Genomic DNA, 21,436 nt, shown 5'->3' with positions numbered 1-21,436 from the left:
GCCTTCGTAGAGGCTCATCGTTAACTAACCAGTGCTAATACTTCATATATAGAAGAGACAAACCACCATTTAACGTAGGAGGTGATTTTTGGTGACTGTATACACAATGGCTCAGACTACAAGCCATATACATATTTCATAAGCCACACATCAATAACACATGGCTGTAGCGTATCCCCCAAGTATCTATGATCAATATTCTTCTCTTCAGTACGTTGACTTCCCCCGGCAGCCAAAAAGTTGCCAACTAATCCAACAATTTGACTCATAGGACACATAATATTCTATACTTGTTTTATGGATATATCTAATTGCTGAAAAAGAAATTGTATTTGGACCTCAGATTTTTATTTCTGAGGATCTTCAAGTTACTTGCATTGATATAGAGTCAACGGATTATTCCCAACATTGAAAGTGATCATCTATCCACTGCAAGAATGAATGGAACAGTATCGCACATACGTGGTCATTGCTTCATTCGGATGGAGAACTTCAGAGCCTCGTTCTTGGGATCAGTGGAGGTTGAACCATTGAAACAGCCACTGATCCCGAGAACAGGGCTCCGAAGTGCTCTGGAAGAAACCGTATCACCACTCCATTGATTCTTTATCGGATTTATTTCTGATTAAGCATTTCAGAGCCGGTTTCTTGGAATCGGTGGAGGTGGAAACACTGGGACCCCCAATGATCTTAAGAACAGTGAAGGGATGACTGGTCATGCATGCTACCCTCTCATTTATTCTTTGGAGTGGTGGAACTGCTTCATTGCGAAGAAGCATTTCAGAGCCCGGTTCTTGGAATCGGTGGAGGTCTTAGTGGTTCAACCCTTCCCAAAGACGGGGTTCCTAAAATGCACTATCACTTCTCCACTCATTCCCTATGGGACTGGTGGAAGTAGCTGAGTACAGCACTCGTCATTTTTCAATAGCCCCATAGACAATGAACAAAGCTCCATTCTGGCAGAGCATTTCAGACCCCATTTCTCTGTATCAGTGGAGGTTGAACTGTTGAGACCACCCCTGATCTTGAAAACTGGGTTCTGAAATCATCCGATGGCCATGCATGTGCCCCAATGTCCATGCTCTATGGGAGTGGGACTGTTGTGGATAGGTGATAACTTTCCATCCCTGTCAGCTCGCCATGTTGATCATGTGCCGTATAGGCCACAATGTACAAAATGATGGAAAGTTCATGAGACCCATGTAAGTAATGTAAGGAGGTGGACTGGGCAGGAATAGGGACCACCAGGACCTACCATGGATAATGCTAGGAAGTGTAGAGGGAGTGTGGAGAAAAGGACTAGACTGCAAATGCATTACATTCTGGGAACTGCAGTTCGGGGAAGGCTGCAGGACTACTGACACACCTCAAAGCAAAAAGTATTGATGCACAATGCCTGCGTGAGGAATGAGATGTCTGAAAAAAAATGGACCTAATAGGAATACAAAGCTTTGACATGGGAAACAAGCTTTTAAAATATTTTGTGATGTTTAAAATTTCCAGAAAACCCATTGAAAAAATAAAATTCTGGATACCCAAGGTCACCACTAGGGGGAGCTTAGGAGCTCACTGCATACTGTGTTACTATTGAGATCACTGTGTAACATGTATGCAGTTAGCTCCTATGCGCCCCCTAGTGGTGACAGCAGGCAGCCAAAGTTTACTTATTTAACTATATATTCAGGCAGGTAATTTGGACCCTCACTTTGACTTTCTCATCTTTTTGATCAGAGATATTGACTTTTTATCAAATTTAGGACTTACCTTCCTCGGTTGGGTCATAAGACGGCACACTCTTATTCTGATAATCATACTGTTCGCAGTTCTTCTCGCTTGTTTCTACAGAAATGGTGAAAAAATGCACATAAGTGTCACCGGAGAGTTTCACTACAGCTGCCTCCAATGTGCGAGTAAAGTACGGAAATTGAATTATAAGTTCATCTGGTCCCCATAAAGCGCAGGCATCCTCTAAAAAATCCCATAAATTACCAACCCCCAGCCTCCATGAAGCCAATGAAGTCTCTAGTCTGTCCATCTGGTGGGATGATATCTTCTTCTGATAGAAATAATCGGCTGCAGCTTTCCACACAATGAAAAATTTGGAAAAGCTGAAGAAAAGGCACTCAATATAGTCATGTGTCCCCCTGCAACGCCATAGGAAGGAAGTTCATGTCTTAAAGGGATTGTTGTTATGAATAGATCACCGAGGAGGATAGCAAGAATAGGCTAGGCCACCAGCAAACCAGAAAGGTTGGTAAGTTAGCGGATTGCAGACCCCTGATCCTAACAACACAACTAGCAGTAGCCGTCGGGTGTACCTACGATGCCCTAGACGCCTCGGCACAGCCAGAGAACTAACTAAGCTTAAAGCAAGAAAGGTGAAATCTAAACTGCCCCGGAGTAGAAACCCCAAAGAAATAGCCCCCCAAACATATATTGTCGGTGAGACAAGAAGAGGCACAAACACAGGCAGAAAATAGACTTAGCAAGGGATGGGGCCCAAACTGTCTAGATAGGATAGGAAAGGCACTGTCTGCAATCATGCAAAAACCTTAAAAAATCCAACACGTCTGATTTACAAAAACACTGAGGTCTAACGACCTCTCCCCCACTATATCAGCATTCTGGTGTGAACTGGCAGCAAAGCAAAAGAGACTAATATAACAGAGGACTGAACAAACTGGCACAAGCTGTAACATATGAAGCGGGGTCCAGCACAGCCCCAGCAGGGAGCGCGCTGAACCCTCACAGCAAAGCAGCAAGAGACAAAACCAGATCAGATGCAAAGGATAAGCAAATGAACAACTTAACTGAAAAATGCAGGATCAGGCAGGAGACAGCAGACCTCAAAATGCACAGGAAGAAACAAATCACCAGCAGCAACTGAGGGAAGCCTGCTCACTTATATCCTCCCAGTCAGTAACCCCTGATTTCCAATCATCGTTGTCAGGTGGCAGACTTCTGTCAACCCGGCCAGCTCCACTACCTGCAGTAACCACCAGAGGGAGCCCCGACTCAGAAGTCAGATCAAGAGAATTCACAACAGATTGTCCCATATACAACCTGTATATTACCTATCCACAGGATTAGTTGTCTCACTGCTGGAACCCCCACTACTCATGAGAAAAGGGATCACAAAGTCGACTTGTGACTGGAGCAGTAGTGAGCATGTGCGACCACTGCTCTATTCACAGCCTATAGGAGTGGTGTTCGCACATGCTCAGTACTGCTCCAGTCACATAGGGGACTCTAGAAGTCTCTTTTCTCCATCGGTTGAGGGGCTCAGCAGTAAGACCCCCAATGATCATATTTTAATGTCGTATATGGGACAATACCACTAAAAGGAATGTCCATCTTTAAACATGTTCTTGTGTCTTTTAAGTAAAATAGTTAAAAAATTGTATAGATGGATTGAATAAAAAAAACCTTCATAGGTTTTCGAGATGTATTTTCCGATACAGAGCACCAAATCCTCTGCACAGAGTAGAAAGGATAAAATGATGCGTATGCAGTCAGCTCCTTAGCACCCCCTAGAGGCGGCAGCAGATAGAATTTTATTTCAAACTCTGCAAAGGGAATATGGGGCTCTGAATCCGAAAACAACCAACACAACATTTCCTCTCTTTTACCCATTATCTGGTATAAGGCTCACAAGCTACATAGCGATGCCAGTGTCTTCATAATTCAGCCTAAATGTTTGTCATTGATCCAAGGAGTAAAGTCCGATCCAGTCCATAGATAGAAGGAACATCGTTACTGACCTGAAGGAGCGAAGCAGTAGACATCATACCGGGACGTCACATTGGTGTGAAGCACATAGACACCGATGTAGCCAGCTGCACAAACGTTATTCTTGGTGAGGCGAGGGATGACAACGGTGGCATTGTCTACCCAGCCATACCTGCAGAGCAAGCAAAAAGGGGGAAAATGTAATATATAATATACATACAGAATAGAGTTATTGTCTATACCTTTACTTATCCTTTATTGTACTCCAGAGCCGCACTCACTATTCTGCTGGTGCAGTCACTGTGTACATACATTACATTACTGATCCTGAGTTACATCCTGTATTATGCTCCAGAGCTGCACTCACTATTCTGCTGGTGCAGTCACCATGTACATACATTACATTACTGATCCTGAGTTACATCCTGAATTATACCACAGAGCTGCACTCACTATTCTGCTGGTGCAGTCACTGTGTACATACATTACATTACTGATCCTGAGATACCTCCTGTATTATACCCCAGAGCTGCACTCACTACTCAGCTGGTGCAGTCACTGTGTACATACATTACATTACTGATCCTGAGTTAACTCCTGTGTTATACTCCAGAGCTGCACTCACTATTCTGCTCGTGCAGTCACTGTGTACATACATTACATTACTGATCCTGAGTTACATCCTGTATTATACCCCAGAGCTGCACTCACTATTCTGCTGGTGTAGTCACTATGTACATACATTACATTACTGATCCTGAGTTACATCTTCTATTATACCCCAGACCTGCACTCAATATTCTGCTGGTGCAGTCACTGTGTACATACATTACATTGCTGATCCTCAGTTACATCCTGTATTATACTCCAGAGCTGCACTCACTATTCTGCTGGTGCAGTCACTGTGTACATACATTACATTACTGATCCTGAGTTACATCCTGTATTATACCCCAGAGCTGCACTCACTATTCTGCTGGTGCAGTCACTATGTACATACATTACATTACTGATCCTGAGTTACATCCTGTATTATACTCCAGAGCTGCACTCACTATTCTGCTGGTGCAGTCACTATGTACATACATTACATTACTGATCCTGAGTTACATCCTGTATTATACCCCAGAGCTGCACTCACTATTCTGCTGGTGCAGTCACTGTGTACATACATTACATTACTGATCCTGAGTTACCTTCTGTATTATACCCCAGAGCTGCACTCACTATTCTGCTGGTGCAGTCACTGTGTACATACATTACATTACTGATCGTGAGTTACATCCTGTGTTATACTCCAGAGCTGCACTCACTATTCTGCTGGTGCAGTCACTGTGTACATACATTACATTACTGATCCTGAGTAACATCCTGTATTATACCCCAGAGCTGCGCTCACTATTCTGCTGGTGCAGTCACTGTGTACATACATTACGTTACTGATCCTGAGTAACATCCTGTATTATACCCCAGAGCTGCGCTCACTATTCTGCTGGTGCAGTCACTGTGTACATACATTACATTACTGATCCTGAGTTACATTCTGTATTATACTCCAGAGCTGCACTCACTATTCTGCTGGTGCAGTCACTGTGTGCATACATTACATTACTGATCCTGAGTTACATCCAGTATTATACCCCAGAGCTGCGCTCACTATCCTGCTGGTGCAGTCACTGTGTACACAGATTACATTACTGATCCTGAGTTACTTCCTGCATTATACCCCAGAGCTGCACTCACTATTCTGCTGGTGCAGTCACTGTGTACACACAGTACATTACTGATCCTGAGTTACATCCTGTATTATACCCCAGAGCTGCACTCACTATTCTGCTGGTGCAGTCACTGTGTACATACATTACATTACTGATCCTGAGTTACATCCTGTATTATACTCCAGAGCTGCACTCACTATTCTGCTGGTGCAGTCACTGTGTACATACATTACATTACTGATCCTGAGTTACATCCTGTATTATACCCCAGAGCTGCACTCACTATTCTGCTGGTGCAGTCACTGTGTACATACATTACATTACTGATCCTGAGTTACATCCTGTATTATACTCCAGAGCTGCACTCACTATTCTGCTGGTGCAGTCACTGTGTACACACAGTACATTACTGATCCTGAGTTACATCCTGTATTATACCCCAGAGCTGCACTCACTATTCTGCTGGTGCAGTCACTGTGTACATACATTACATTACTGATCCTGAGTTACATCCTGTATTATACTCCAGAGCTGCACTCACTATTCTGCTGGTGCAGTCACCGTGTACATACATTACATTACTGATCCTGAGTTACATCCTGTATTATTCTCCATAGCTGCACTCACTTTTCTGCTCGTGCAGTCACTGTGTACATAAATTACATTACTGATCCTGAGTTACATCCTGTATTATACCCCAGAGCTGCACTCACTATTCTGCTGGTGCAGTCACTGTGTACGTACATTACATTACTGATCCTGAGTTACAACCTGTATTATACCCCAGAGCTGCACTCACTATTCTGCTGGTGCAGTCACTGTGTACATACATTACATTACTGATCCTGAGTTACATCCTGTATTATACTCCAGAGCTGCACTCACTATTCTGCTGGTGCAGTCACTGTGTACATACATTACATTACTGATCCTGATTTACATCCTGTATTATTCTCCATAGCTGCACTCACTTTTCTGCTCGTGCAGTCACTGTGTACATAAATTACATTACTGATCCTGAGTTACATCCTGTATTATACCCCAGAGCTGCACTCACTATTCTGCTGGTGCAGTCACTGTGTACGTACATTACATTACTGATCCTGAGTTACATCCTGTATTAAACTCCAGAGCTGCACTCACTATTCTGCTGGTGCAGTCACTGTGTACATACATTACATTACTGATCCTGAGTTACATCCAGTATTATACCCCAGAGCTGCACTCACTATTCTGCTGGTGCAGTCACTGTGTACATACATTACATTACTGATCCTGAGTTACATCCTGTATTATACCCCAGAGCTGCACTCACTATTCTGCTGGTGCAGTCACTGTGTACATACATTACATTACTGATCCTGAGTTACATCATGTATTATTCTCCATAGCTGCACTCACTTTTCTGCTCGTGCAGTCACTGTGTACATAAATTACATTACTGATCCTGAGTTACATCCTGTATTATACCCCAGAGCTGCACTCACTATTCTGCTGGTGCAGTCACTGTGTACGTACATTACATTACTGATCCTGAGTTACAACCTGTATTATACCCCAGAGCTGCACTCACTATTCTGCTGGTGCAGTCACTGTGTACATACATTACATTACTGATCCTGAGTAGTTACATCCTGTATTATACTCCAGAGCTGCACTCACTATTCTGCTGGTGCAGTCACTGTGTACATACATTACATTACTGATCCTGATTTACATCCTGTATTATTCTCCATAGCTGCACTCACTTTTCTGCTCGTGCAGTCACTGTGTACATACATTACATTACTGATCCTGAGTTACATCCTGTATTATACTCCAGAGCTGCGCTCACTATTCTGCTGGTGCAGTCACTGTGTACATACATTACATTACTGATCCTGAGTTACATCCTGTATTATACTCCAGAGCTGCACTCACTATTCTGCTGGTGCATTCACTGTGTACATACATTACATTACTGATCCTGAGTTACATCCAGTATTATACCCCAGAGCTGCACTCACTATTCTGCTGGTGCAGTCACTGTGTACATACATTACATTACTGATCCTGAGTTACATCCTGTATTATACTCCAGAGCTGCACTCACTATTCTGCTGGTGCAGTCACTGTGTACATACATTACATTACTGATCCTGAGTTACATCCTGTATTATACTCCAGAGCTGCGCTCACTATTCTGCTGGTGCAGTCACTGTGTACATACATTACATTACTGATCCTGAGTTACATCCTGTATTATACTCCAGAGCTGCACTCACTATTCTGCTGGTGCAGTCACTGTGTACACAGATTACATTACTGATCCTGAGACCCGTGACGACACCATTCAGACTGTAGATTATGGAGGTCCTCGGTCTCTTATTCTTATGACTGTACGGTTATGAAGGTGAGTGTGACCGTACCTGCAGGTCTCAAAGCCGATCTGGTGAGCTATGTCCACTTGCTCCTTTGTTGCAATGATGGCATCAAGTTCAGCACACGTCTTTCTGGCATCCTCGTATCCAAGATTGTACCTGTCATCTTTCTCCACATGGAAAACACCCTGGAACCGGCAGCTGATAACTGGAATCAGACAAAGGAAAGGTTGATTAGTAAAATGAGTCACCGCACAATGTCGTCTGATTCAATTCTGCTATTTAGTCACCCTCCAGGACACTTTTTGCAAAATTTTTATAAAAGTTTTGCCCCTTGCTGCCTCACATTTCCAAAAAAAAGCGCCTTGCTCCTATCCTCGTGTGCCTCGGCTGCTAAGCAAGATTGGGAATTGTAGCTTTGCAACAGGCGGAAAGTCTCAGGTTGGACAAAACACGGTGCGTAAACGTCTTAATTTTTCCGTGTTTTTGCTGGTTATTGCAGGTACAGGTACGATAGCTGTCACTGGGGCGAGGAGGAGGAATGTTACATGGAAGGTTACCACCTGTACCTTAAAACTGGTGGCAGATATCACCCACTGATGGTAGGAGATGGAGCAGCTCCTCCTCTCTCTCCTTGCAGCGCAAGTCACAAGGTTGTTTCATGACAGGAGCGATTCATAAACCTAAACCACATATTTTTTTGCAAATTGTGCAAAATTTTGAATGAAACCAAATTGTAAAAATATATGCATTTAAGTGAGACAATAAAAAAGTGGGAAAAAAAAGTCATTGTGTAATGGTCTGTAAAAAAAGTGAATGGAAGGAGCATTGTGAAAGCAGAGCGGAGAGATGAACATGTATTTTGGCTTCATTTTTTGGGACCTTTCCCTTTTGTATTTTAAACCGCAATCTCGAGTCGCCATAAAACTCTACTGTACGGTCATAGCAGCTGCTCACTGCTCGGCTCATGTTCCAGATGAGTCACAGGACGGAGGCGTCATCTCCTGCACACAATGAATTCTGCTCCAAGGAGCTATTAGTTCGGTCTGCAGCCGCCACGGTTTTGCCGTATTAACTGGTTCCTAGCGGCTGCAAGAACTAGCATGAAATCTGAGTCTTGTCGGGCTCGGTGATTCGATGCCAATGGGATATCCTCACTTCAGAGTAGAGTGTTGTCGTCCAAGGTCCATGAACTTGGCGTTGCTCTTCCACGGGAATGTATCCATACTGCTACTATCAAACTAATGCATACTTGCCAACGTTTAGGGATGGAGTTGTGGGAAGGGTTTGTAAATTATTCCTCAAAGCCATGCACCATTTTTACACACTCCTTCTGCACCTCTTTATACCTTCTCCAAGGCTCCTGAATCTGCGTCTGGATTCCATGGTGCCATTGTCATGCCGCGCTTCATGGCGTCACACACAAGAAACCTTACAGAAGTGCTGCTTTCCAGAAGGTTTCGGTAGGGTTCGGCCAACTCTTTTGAGCGTTGAGGACATTTTAGAAGATTTGGCAAGTGTAAACTAAAAGGATCGTGGGATACAGGAGCTAAGGATCGTGAGTTGACCTTCATGAGAACTTCCCACTCTACTGATTCGAGTTATACTACTGCCCGTAAAGTGTCCACCTAACAAAAGGAGATCAACAAAGAAAGCCCAAGGCCGGATAGTTGGCACAGGCCAAAATTGTTGCCTTCTTCTTGCTGTAGAGACCGTTGAACTTGGTCAATGTGGAGAGAATGACCAAGAGGAAGGGGTTCAAGCTAAACGAGTCTCCTTAGAGAATGAAATCAGGTTTTGGACAATAGACACGTTCTACAACAAGTTTCTTCTTGAGAAATACATCAAAGTAATCCTAAGACTCATGAATTTAGTCTAGAGATGCGAGATCGATTTGTAGGACCCTGAACCGGTATTCCGTGGCCCTGTGGAGCACCTCCTACCTTGCCTTTGAATTAGCCGACCTGGACCATCATCATGTACAACATGCCATGACAATGACATTGCGCCAAATCAGCTGATGAGTGATCTCTGTCCGAGCCATCGCTGGCCCGTTGGGTCATCTGAGGTCACTGGGGGTCATCTGAGGCCTCCAATCATTTGTAGAAGTATTCAAAAAATTCCGAGTGTGTCATAAAACTATTTTCCATCTTTACCTTTAGTCGGATTATTCTGTACAATGCAGATTGTATCAGACAGGAATCGGATTAAACTTTAATGATGCAGCTCAGAATTAATAGCTACAGATATCTATCACCGATCGTAAAGGTACTGACGGCACAACGAGCACGAGAGCTATAATCAACAACCGGCTCATCAAGATGGCCACTCACTCCCGATGTAGCTACGGAATTGGCTGGTATCCTATTTCTATGTACCATCTAGGCAAGATTTATGGTAAATGCCTCCATTCACAGCTGATGTAGATTTCACTGGTTCCAGTCACTGTGCCGGTTACCGATAACATTCCCTTTTTTCATTTATACCATAAATATATATAAATATTTCACAAGGTGTAAATGCCGCCGTTTTCCTGAATCCGGTGACGGTTTTCTTTTGCTCCTGCGCCTCTACGTTCCTGAGATATGGCCCCATCTACCCTGTCTATAAATCTAGTAATATTAGACAAGTGGGCGTGGTCCTGAAGAAGTCGCCGAGTTGGCCAAAAAAAAAGGACTAGATTTATATACAAGGAAGAGAGGTCATATCTCAGGAATTGAATGGCGCAGGAACTAAAGAAAAACAGCGCCGGATTCAGGAGAACGGCGGCGTTTACACCAGTTAAAATAAATGTTTATGATAAGTGACCGACCACCTTAAAGGGATTTCCTTAGCAAGTACATAAAGGAATGGCGTCTCGCTCTTCAGTTTGGTGGCTCGACCTGGTTTTCTCCCTACCCAGCCCTTATAAAGCCTCCATACACTGTAGAATAACTAGGCCAACTGTGACCATTTCAGGAGAAGCTGCCGATCCTCTGAAGTCTATGAAGGCTCCCTGGCTCTCCGGTAATGGTGTTCTCTCATAGACAACACAGGAGCTCGGCAGAGGGAGTGCCACTGCGTATGGAGGAGCCGGGGAAGATACCAGAACCATCGTTTGGCCAACGACCATCTATTGTCTATGGAAAGCTCAATGTTGGAGATAAATGGCCAACATGGATCTGATCTGGATTTCCATTTCATCCTATATATTTGTGACCTTTTACTCTTGGAAGGTACTGATTTTCCTTGTAGATAAACAGCTGGCAATGCTCCCTGGGAAAAATATATGCAAATGATCTCTCCTCCAGAAGAAGGAAGACTGTCTCTAGTGCCACCTATAGGTAACTTCCTGTAAGTCAACATTCAACCCTTCCAGCAGGCAAAGCTTCTGCCGGAAGGACACATCATTGTCTCCTCAGTCCCCATAAAACTTCGTCTCACAAGGAGCCCCCTGTTCTGTTTATTTGTATGGACTCCGCGTCTCCAAACAATTAATAAAAGCGGATCCTATAAAACCACAGAAACTCACAAGCTGGACAGTTTACAAGTGTCGCATTGTGCCACACGGGGGAATACAATATTCATAGGGTTAATATTACATTGGGGGAGATTTCAGTGCCGGGGGCTTCGTAGCATCTTATCTCTGGGATTCTCTATTTTATATTTCCCGCTATATATTAAACCTACATGAAATAAAACACAAATTCACAAACACATTTTATTAAACCTCGTTCTGTGATTCTACAACTCGGCCAAACAATGGATTAAAATATAATTACAAAAGCAAAAACTCTTAAAGAATCACCGGCGTCTTAATTATTTTTTTCTTATTAGTAGGAGTCCTTTATTGATAAATTTTCTGTCCAAGTCCTAAGACCTCCAGATGAGAGTGCTCGAAAGTCCTGCATGTTCACATTTTATGAGCCCAGACTTTCTATTAACCCTGTTGACCCCCAACATGCATGAGCAAAGTTCTTCTGCCCGGTTGTTGGGGGTCTCAGGACTTAGACTCCAACTGATCCTTGCATATATATGTAATATATATGTAAAGAAAAAATAATTCCAAGATTGGGCTGGGCTTTAATTTCCCAGAGACATCAGAGGATGGATGAGCCACTGGCTTCTCTCTGATCCTGCATTATTCTGCTTTATATAAAATGGAGCCACTGACTAACAGGCGGTCATTTATGGCTTTTAATGACAGCGTTGACATCGGTTTATTGTACCTTTGTCATAAAAGCGTCTCTTTAATCTACATTACGTATAATCATTGCCTCAAGAGACTTCTAAACTTCTGCAACAATAAACCAAGGTTGTCTCAGAGCCGATAATCCCACACGATCGCCCATCCTGGTGCCATCTAGAAACTCATTTTTCCAGAAAGCAAATTAATCGTAACCATCAAGAATCGTTTCTGAGACCAGTAAAGTGCAACACCAGCAATAAGATTAAAGGGAGTGGATGAGATAACAAAATTGGGTGCTTTTTTATCAAAAATATCGCCACCCCTGTCTACGGGGTAATGACAGTCAATGACCTACTGCAGCCTGTAAATGTTTGTTGAGTGACCCTTTCAGAGTGGCCGATGGGATAAGGGTTTAGTTTATGAGATATACGATATACGGAATTACCCTTTTCTGTTCTGAATTTGGGTAATGAGAAGCTGCGCAGGACTCTGGAGAAGAGCGCAGGACTCTGGAGAAGAGCGCAGGACTCTGGAGAAGAGCGCAGGACTCTGGAGAGGATCGCAAGACTCTGGAGACGAGCGCAGTACGCTGGAGAGGAACGCAGGACTCTGGAGAGGAACGCAGGACTCTGGAGAGGAACGCAGGACTCTGGAGAGGAGTGCAGGACTCTGGAGAGGATCGCAAGACTCTGGAGACGAGCGCAGGACTCTGGAGAGGAACGCAGGGAGTGCAGGACTCTGGAGAGGATCGCAAGACTCTGGAGATGAGCGCAGGACTCTGGAGAGGAACGCAGGACTCTGGAGAGGAACGCAGGATTCTGGAGAGGAACACATGACTCTGGAGAGGAGCGCAGGACTCTGGAGAGGAGTGCAGGACTCTGGAGAGGAACACAGGACTCTGGAGAGGAACGCAGGACTCTGGAGAAGAGCGCAGTACTCTGGAGAAGAGCGCAGGACTCTGGAGAGGAGCGCCGGACTCTGGAGAGGAGTGCAGGACTCTGGAGAGGAGTGCAGGACTCTGGAGAGGAACGCAGGACTCTGGAGAAGAGCGCAGGACTCTGGAGAGGAATGCAGGACTCTGGAGAGGAGTGCCGGACTCTGGAGAGGAGCGCAGGACTCTGGAGAGGAACGCAGGACTCTGGAGAGGAACGCAGGACTCTGGAGAGGAGTGTAGGACTCTGGAGAGGAACGCAGGACTCTGGAGAGGAGCGCAGGACTCTGGAGAGGAGCACAGGACTCTGGAGAGGAACGCAGGACTCTGGAGAGGAGCGCAGGACTCTGGAGAGGAGCACAGGACTCTGGAGAGGAACGCAGGACTCTGGAGAGGAGCGCAGGACTCTGGAGAGGAGCACAGGACTCTGGAGAGGAACGCAGGACTCTGGAGAGGAGTGCAGGACTCTTTCCTTCTAAGTATGTTCTTTCTTGTTCTTTTGTTCTTTCTTTCTCTCTCCCTACCTGTTTCCCCACCTTCCTTCCATCTTTCCCATTCCCTTCTTTCTCCCTCCCGCCTTCCTTCTCCACTTTTAGGAGGGCTTTGAGGGTAGCTTCCTGGAGCACAGCTAATCATGGGTGGTTACACTGCTGTTTCTGGGTGGTCCTAATTCTCTAATTCTGCTTACTCCCACTCAGTAGGATTATTCCCGGCCCTAGCGGAGCACATGCACAGGTGCTGTTTCCACCTCACTTTAGAAATTGAAATCAATGAACAGATTGGTTAGATGTGTTGGGCAGCTATGTCTATTTTCCCTGATCTTCCCATAGGTGCCGGGAGTCATATAGATTACTTAGGCTGGTTTCACCCTAGCGTTCAGAAGGGCTGCGGATAGCATTCAGCGGAGCGTGGGAGCAGGAAGAAAGGAGGAAGTGGCTGCTATCCGCAGCCCTTCTGAACGCTAGGGTGAAACTATCCTTACCCAGAGGGCAGCATGATGGTGCAGTTGTTAGCACTGCTGGTGTCCTGGGTTCGACTCTGACTGAGGACAATGAGATTCCTCCACTCAGGTGTATTTTAGAAATTGTAGTCAATGATTGTAATGGACCTGCTCTAGTTTACCCTGACCTTCCCATAGGTACCGGGAGTCATATTCATGACTTACCCAGAAATTAGCACTTGGGTAGCATGATGGCCCAGTGGTTAGTGCTGCTGCTGTCCAGCGATGGTGTCCTGGGTTCAACTCTGAGGACAATGTTATTCCTCCTCTCAGGTGTAATTTTAGAAATTGTAATGGGACCAGCTCTAGTTTTCTTTCTGACCTTCCCATAAATGCTGAGAGTCCTATTGATGATCTGGCCAGAAATAAACTCTCAGGCAGCACAGTGGCTCAGTGGTAACCACCATTGCCATCCTACACTGGGGTCCTTGGTTCAACGCTGACTGAGGTCAAAGAGAGTCCTCTGCTCAGAAACTGAATTCAGAGACCTCAAATGAAACCTGCTCTTCCTTTTCATGACCTGTCGGTGGTTACTGATAGGTATATTGCTGACCAAGCAATCAGGTAATGCTATGGTGGCTCAGTGGTTAGCTCCCTTACCTTTCAACACTTGGGTCCTTAGTTCTACTCTGACTGAGGTTGGAGTAGTTCCTCCTCACAGGTCTTCTTTAGAAGCTACAATGGAGCTGCTCTAGTTTTTCCTGATCTTCCCATCGGTGCTGGTAGTAATATCAATGATTTTACCAAAGGTTATCTACTGAGCAGCACGGTGGATCAGTGGACAGCACTGGTGCTCTGCAGCATGGGAGTCCAGGGTTCAAATCCCACCATGGATGACATCTGCTAGGGGCTTGTATGTTCTCCCTGTGCTCCAAAGACATACAGGTAGGGGCTGGTGATGGAAATAATGGTGTTAACTGTGTCAAGGTGGTAAACAGCTGCAAGTCCTGTGTTTCTGAGGGTTGGATGAACATTTGGATTTAGTGAAATGAGAGGGACAAAAGTTGTAAAAATTTTGTTAAGTCCAAAAAAGACTTTTCACAGCTCAGTTACCACTGAGCTGAATACTGTATATGACAAGCCAATATCTTGTATCAGGACATTCATCCAATAAGGACAGACACTACTCAGGATACTCGCCCAATGAAGCAGACAGGCATAGGAGAAGAACCCTGGTCTCCCATGCTGCAGATCACCAGTGCTTTCCACTTAGCCACCGTGCTGCTGCTCAGAAGATAACCCTTGGTAAAGTCATTGATATTACTACCAGCACTTATGGGAAGATCAGGAAAAACTAGAGCAGGTCCATTGTAGTTTCTAAAGTACAACTGAGAGGCAGAATTACTCCAACCTCAGACAGAGTAGAACTAAGGACCCAAGCATTGAAAGGTAAGGGAGCTAACCACTGAGCCACCATAGCATTACCTGATGGCTGGGTCATCAATATGCCTATCAGTGCCCACCGACAGGTCATGAAAGGGAAGAGCAGGCTTCATTTGAGGACTCTGATTTCATTTTCTGAGATGTGTCGGAGAGGAGGAATCTCTGTGTTCTTGGTCAGAACCAATGGAAACAGCAACAAGAAAAAGAAAGCCCCAGTGTTACCATGCTGCCCCATGGGGGCTTAACCACCAGCCCCAGTGTTACCATGCTGTCCCATGGGGGCTTAACCACCAGCTCCAGTGTTACCATGCTGCCCCATGGGGGCTTAACCACCAGCCCCAGTGTTACCATGCTGTCCCATGGGGGCTTAACCACCAGCCCCAGTGTCACCATGCTGCCCCATGGGGGCTTAACCACCAGCCCCAGTGTTACCATGCTGTCCCATGGGGGCTTAACCACCAGCCCCAGTGTCACCATGCTGCCCCATGGGGGCTTAACCACCAGCTCTAGTGTTACCATACTGCCCCATGGGGGCTTAACCACCAGCCCCAGTGTTACCATACTGCCCCATGGGTGCTTAACCACCAGCCCCAGTGTTACCATGCTGCCCCATGGGTGCTTAACCACCAGCCCCAGTGTTACCATGCTGCCCCATGGGGGCTTAACCACCAGCCCCAGTGTTACCATGCTGTCCCATGGGTGCTTAACCACCAGCTCCAGTGTTACCATACTGCCCCATGGGGGCTTAACCACCAGCCCCAGTGTCACCATGCTGCCCCATGGGGGCTTAACCACCAGCCCCAGTGTTACCATGCTGTCCCATGGGGGCTTAACCACCAGCTCCAGTGTTACCATGCTGCCCCATGGGTGCTTAACCACCAGCCCCAGTGTTACCATGCTGCCCCATGGGGGCTTAACCACCAGCTCCAGTGTTACCATGCTGTCCCATGGGGGCTTCACCACCAGCCCCAGTGTCACCATGCTGCCCCATGGGCACTTATCCACCAGCCCCGGTGTTACCATGCTGCCCCATGGGCGCTTATCCACCAGCCCCGGTGTTACCATGCTGCCCCATGGGCACTTATCCACCAGCCCCGGTGTTACCATGCTGCCCCATGGGCGCTTATCCACCAGCCGGCTGTGCACCGATCTATGGGATGGGCACAAAAGGCTTTTAGTCTATGTGTCCTCAGACAAGAGATCGGCAAGGGCGGACGTTCACTGTGGGACACTTCTGACACATCCACGTACTAGAAAACGCCATGTAATAATCTCCATGATGCGGTCTCCTGAGCTCAGTGCACAAGTGTCCTAGATCCATCCCATTCTTGAATGGAGCAGAGGTGCGCAGGCTTATCCTCCACTGCATTCATTGTCTACGGGACTGTCTGGAAATATTGGAGCTCTGCTTTCCCAGACTGTCCCAAAAACAATGAATGAAGTAGAGTATGAGCATCTCCACTTCCAAAGACATACTGATAGGATGTGAGTCCTGATCCACAATTGCCCCTTTTCCAGCACATCTCTTCAAGATGGAATCAATTTTAGGAGTCAATGTCCTCACTTTGCTAATCAGAGTTCCAGCCTGTCCCTCTTGCAGACTCTCTCTTATTGCCAGCTGCAGCGTGTGCACAACACAGCGCATGTGATGAATAGCGTATTAATAATGAATATAAACGTAAGCTCAAAAAGCAATATGTAAATTAAGGAGGAGCCTTACTTGTACCAAGCATTTGGATAAAATAAAATCAACCTTTATTGAAAAATATATAAAAACAACCCATATTTGAGTTAATATTAGTCACATCAGGGACTGAAGGGTCAGCCGTCGTGGAGCGGGAGCGCCATTCCGCTGACCAGTAGGAAGGCGTCAGTCACAGGGAGCAGTATCGTCAGGTACTCATTTGTCTGCACCTGTCACTTTATGTCTTGTGTTTCCAGCACATTATTTTGTACTTTTTCTATTGTTGCCTATTAGACTACCAACATCGGCGACACCTTTATACTCCTTTCCTGGTCAAATGAGTGACTGTGTGCTGCACCAGTCCAGGGTTAACCAGGAGCATTAGGGTTCAGCCGTGGTGGAGCGGGGGCGCCAATCTCGATTGTGTGTAGGGTGCCAACCTCCGCTGGTACGTAGAAATCATCAGGGCCCCAGTGTAAGGCCACAATAGGCGACACGGTTGGTTAATCTGTGTGGTTGTCTTGTTTTCATATATTTTTCAATAAAGGTTGATTTTATTTTATCCAAATGCTTGGTACAAGTAAGACTCCTCCTTAATTTACATGTGATGAATCGGAAAGAGGTGTGAAGCAGCTTCAACAAGGTCATCTCCATCAGTCGAGTTCATGCCGAGCGGTGCCAAGAGAAGCAAAGAGAAACTGATATAAATGTATGTGGGAGAAAGAGGGACGAAACGGGTCCCGAGAGACGACAGTCAGGTCCTCTACAACCGCACTGTGCTCCGTAAGATGGATGGCTGATAGATGATGTAGATGGGTGATGGAAGCATTATGGATAGATAGGACTGAGGCAGAGATTATATAAGAAAGCTACTTGACTTTTGAAATCACAATAAGTCAATGATTAAATGGGTGTTCCTTCCCAGTTTACCATTTTTGCCATATTTACGTCAAGCAATCCAGTCCTGCAAATGCATATGTATGATGCCATATACAAAGCGCTGTGCCCTGCGGCCGCCTGTCACGATATGTAGCGACCCCACAGGGCGTAGCTCAGCGGACGGCACGACACACACACAACGGGATGGAAATGGGGAGAGGAAAGCCCTACTGATAGGAAAATGAGGGATGGACACCCCCTGCTCAAATCTGAGACTGACCCTGCACTCCCCTAACGCCCTAAGTGGGTCCTTCTCCCTCCCCGCCGTCAGGAACCTCATCCCTCGCTGTCTCCTAGCACTGCCCTGGATAGTGCTTTGGCCGGCAAAGGCGGTAGCCTCATCACTGCAGATGGAACGACACAGGGGACAGTGACAAACACAGGACAGACGAGGACAAAAACACCAAACTTAGCTCAATAGCCTTCTCTGCTGCAAAGCACCACACAGCAGAGGAAAGGCACCCTGACCACGAAACCAGCTGATGCACCACAGCAGCCAGAGAGCTCTTCCTCCAGGCTTGGTGAATATAGAATGCTCTATCACCGATAGTCAGCTGATGCATCAGGTGACTATGTAAAGGATGGTGGGAGGGGTGACCACCCACATCAGCTGACCTATTTGGGTTAATCCCGGTCAAAAAAGAGCGCAAAGATTGGATAGAGTAAATTAAAGTCTTCTTTTTATTGCCACCTGAGGAAGACAGATTATTCTGTTGAAACGCGTTGTGGATATGCAATAAAAAGAAGACTTTAATTCACCCTTTCCAATCTTTGCGCTCTTTTTTGACCGGGATTAACCCAGAACTGTCACTTTTTCCTCTCTAGAGGTACCCGGCTAGAGCTGCATTTTTTCTAAACCGCACACGGCTGGCGCTCCACTGTTTTGACCGTCCCTACACTATCTGAACATCAGCTGACCTAGACACTCTGCAGTTGCAGCAGGGTTCCATCAAGGGAAACTGACATTAACCCCTGCTGGTCCTGAAAGGAGGAAAAAATCTCCATTTAAATCAAAGTGGAACCAGAGCTGCCACGAAACCAAAAGTGGATCATGACACCGCTTTATCCTATCACTGGGTCAGTGGACAGGTCACCACCGTGTCCGGCTGGTCCCATATCTTTATTCTCCAGTGCAGGTTTTGCATGAGAGCTGCGATTATACACTACATATTGTTATAGTAGATAATTTTCTGGACTGCAGGACAGTATAGATCTCGACCTCGTATAAATTTCACACCTCAAAAATATTGTCCTCATTTAGATTGTTGATAATTGTAATCATTTTGCAAAGAGGAGATGATCACATCATCTGCATGACCGGCTCCAGTATGAACATAAACTAGAGAAGAAAAATCAGAAGATTCACCATGCTTAACCCAGTATGGGGTGGTACAAATAATGAGATACATTGTAGCTTCATTCTTCACTCAGAGTTATTGTCACTAATGGATGATGAGAACTAGAGGAACATTCAGTCAGAAAGAGGAGAACCCCAATTTTCAGTGTCATTATCATATACCCCAAGAATCAATGTGTAACCATTCTGTTCTGTAATTGTCAGCATCATTACTCTCTATTCAAGGTATCAGTATCATTACCCTGTACCCAAAGTGTTAGTGTCATTATGCTTTAACCCAAGTGTCAGTGTCATTATGTACTGTTTAGAGGAGAGAAAATGAAGCATACACTGAAAGGAACACCCAGCCTACAGTGAAGCATGGCGGGGGACTTGGGGATGTCTACAGTGAAGCATAGTGGGAGCTTATTGATTCCTACAGTGATGCATGGTGGTGGCTTGGTGATGCTTATAGTGTAGCACAGTGGCAGTTGGCAGCTAGTACAGTGGCTCAGTGGTTAGCACTGAAGTGATTGGTTCAACTCTGGCCAACAATAATGAGATTCCACCTCTCAGGTACACTTCAGAAATTAAAATCAATGAACTGATTTGATGCCTTGGGCATCTAGCTTTCTATTTCATGATCTTGCCATTGCTGCCGGTAGTTATATTGATAACCTACCTATAAATAATCTCCATGGCAGCATGGTGGCTCAGTGGTTAGTAATGTTGTAGAAGTCATGGGTTGAATTAGGCCAGAGCACGCTGAGATTCCACCTCTCAGGCACATTTTAAAAATTGAAGTGAGTGACTGCAATGGGAACTAGTTTCTCTTTTCACAACCTTCTCATAGGTGTTGGAAGCCATTTTCATGACTTAGCCAGTAAGCAGCTCTTGGACAGCATGGTGGTTGGGTGGTTATGTTGGCAGTGGATTCATCTGTGTACAGTCCAGCTGTTCAACAGTGAAGATATATTTATTCATGAGCAAAGATATCGCAGCTTACAACTGGTATTTCTTACAGCTCGGGATCTTAGCATCTCGTCTGCCAGCTTGTATACTTGAGTGCTGTCAGTGGTCCGGGCGTTTTGGCAATAAAGACACCATGTCTGGATTCTCTCCTAACTCTCAGAGTTGGAGCTTCCTTGTGATTTGATGACTACAAATCCCTTTTTTGAGACATTAAAACCAAAGAATTCCCCTCACTGATGTTTAGGACTCAATCACATTAATGATGAATTTGCGCCTTCACCTTCGCCCGCAGCTTCCTCATTGGCCATTACCTTCTTGTCCTGAAAAACATTCCGATGATGCCCACCTACTATTTCCGTTTCGTCTATTAATTTCACGAGGGAAAAAACTAAAGGAGATTATAAATAATGTTTTAAGAAAAAGTTGCTTTTTGTATTGATGCCCCTTCAAAATGTGGTGCCCTAGGCGTTAGTCTAATGGTAAATCTCCCCGGGATATGGGCCTGATGGCTGATTTCGGAGAATCTGCTGGTCCCAGACTGCTCATCGGCATTAATATTCCTCGCCTTTTGCTTCCCTGTGAATGTTCCTCTTCCCCGTGCACACATCTGCCAGGGACTGTTGCTCTGCAGTGTATCCCGAGACACAGCGCGCTGTCAGGCCATCAATTGCGGGTGACTTCAGCCTTCGTATATTAAACGTTATTTTTATCCTAGCGAAGCTCCGGAGAATACAACAAACTCTTGGAATCTTTCGAAGAGTCTGGCCAGAAGACTTAACTCTCTCCTGGCCGCACAGTGGGGACACTTTTTGGTAACTTTTTTAAAAGGCATTTAGTGGACTGATCAGATGGGTACAGACTGCACATAAGAAAGCATCAAAAAATAAATTTAGGGTAATATCAAGTTCTGCACCATCAATGTGTCCACCTATAAAAGTCAATATATTCTCTTGCAGTCCAAATATACAGACGCATGCAGAAAGGTACTCATCTTGGAGAATTAGCCCTCTAAATTTATATTCTCAGCAGCTCCTCACCTTACTTACTACTTCTCTTTCTCACGTTAGTTACTATTTCTCCACATCTTACTTACTATTTCTCCACATCTTACTTACTACTTCTCCTCACCTTAGTTACTATTTCTCCACATCTTACTTACTATTTCTCCTTCTCACGTTAGTTACTACTTCTCCTCACCTTACTTACTATTTCTCCA

At 45.3% G+C, this 21,436-nt stretch overlaps 1 protein-coding gene across 2 annotated transcripts in view; it reads right to left on the bottom strand.

Annotated features, from left to right (window-relative positions):
• The window catches only part of CD44 (CD44 molecule (IN blood group)), a 51,753-nt gene that overhangs the window by 11,317 nt on the left and 19,000 nt on the right, over positions 1-21,436 (bottom strand). For both annotated transcript variants that reach the window (XM_073541809.1, XM_073541808.1), the window contains exons 2-4: positions 7,856-8,015; positions 3,762-3,901; positions 1,765-1,839 (exon numbers count right to left, since the gene is read on the bottom strand). In XM_073541809.1, the coding sequence (XP_073397910.1) occupies positions 1,765-1,839; positions 3,762-3,901; positions 7,856-8,015 (375 nt within the window). The remainder of the gene's footprint in view (positions 1-1,764; positions 1,840-3,761; positions 3,902-7,855; positions 8,016-21,436) is intronic.

This window comes from Dendrobates tinctorius, unplaced genomic scaffold (assembly GCF_039654945.1).
Source record: "Dendrobates tinctorius isolate UK_male_01 unplaced genomic scaffold, ASM3965494v1 ptg000124l, whole genome shotgun sequence".
NCBI lineage: Eukaryota > Metazoa > Chordata > Amphibia > Anura > Dendrobatidae > Dendrobates > Dendrobates tinctorius.
Note: the sequence above shows the minus strand (reverse complement) of the source record. Positions and strands in the feature narration are given on the sequence as shown.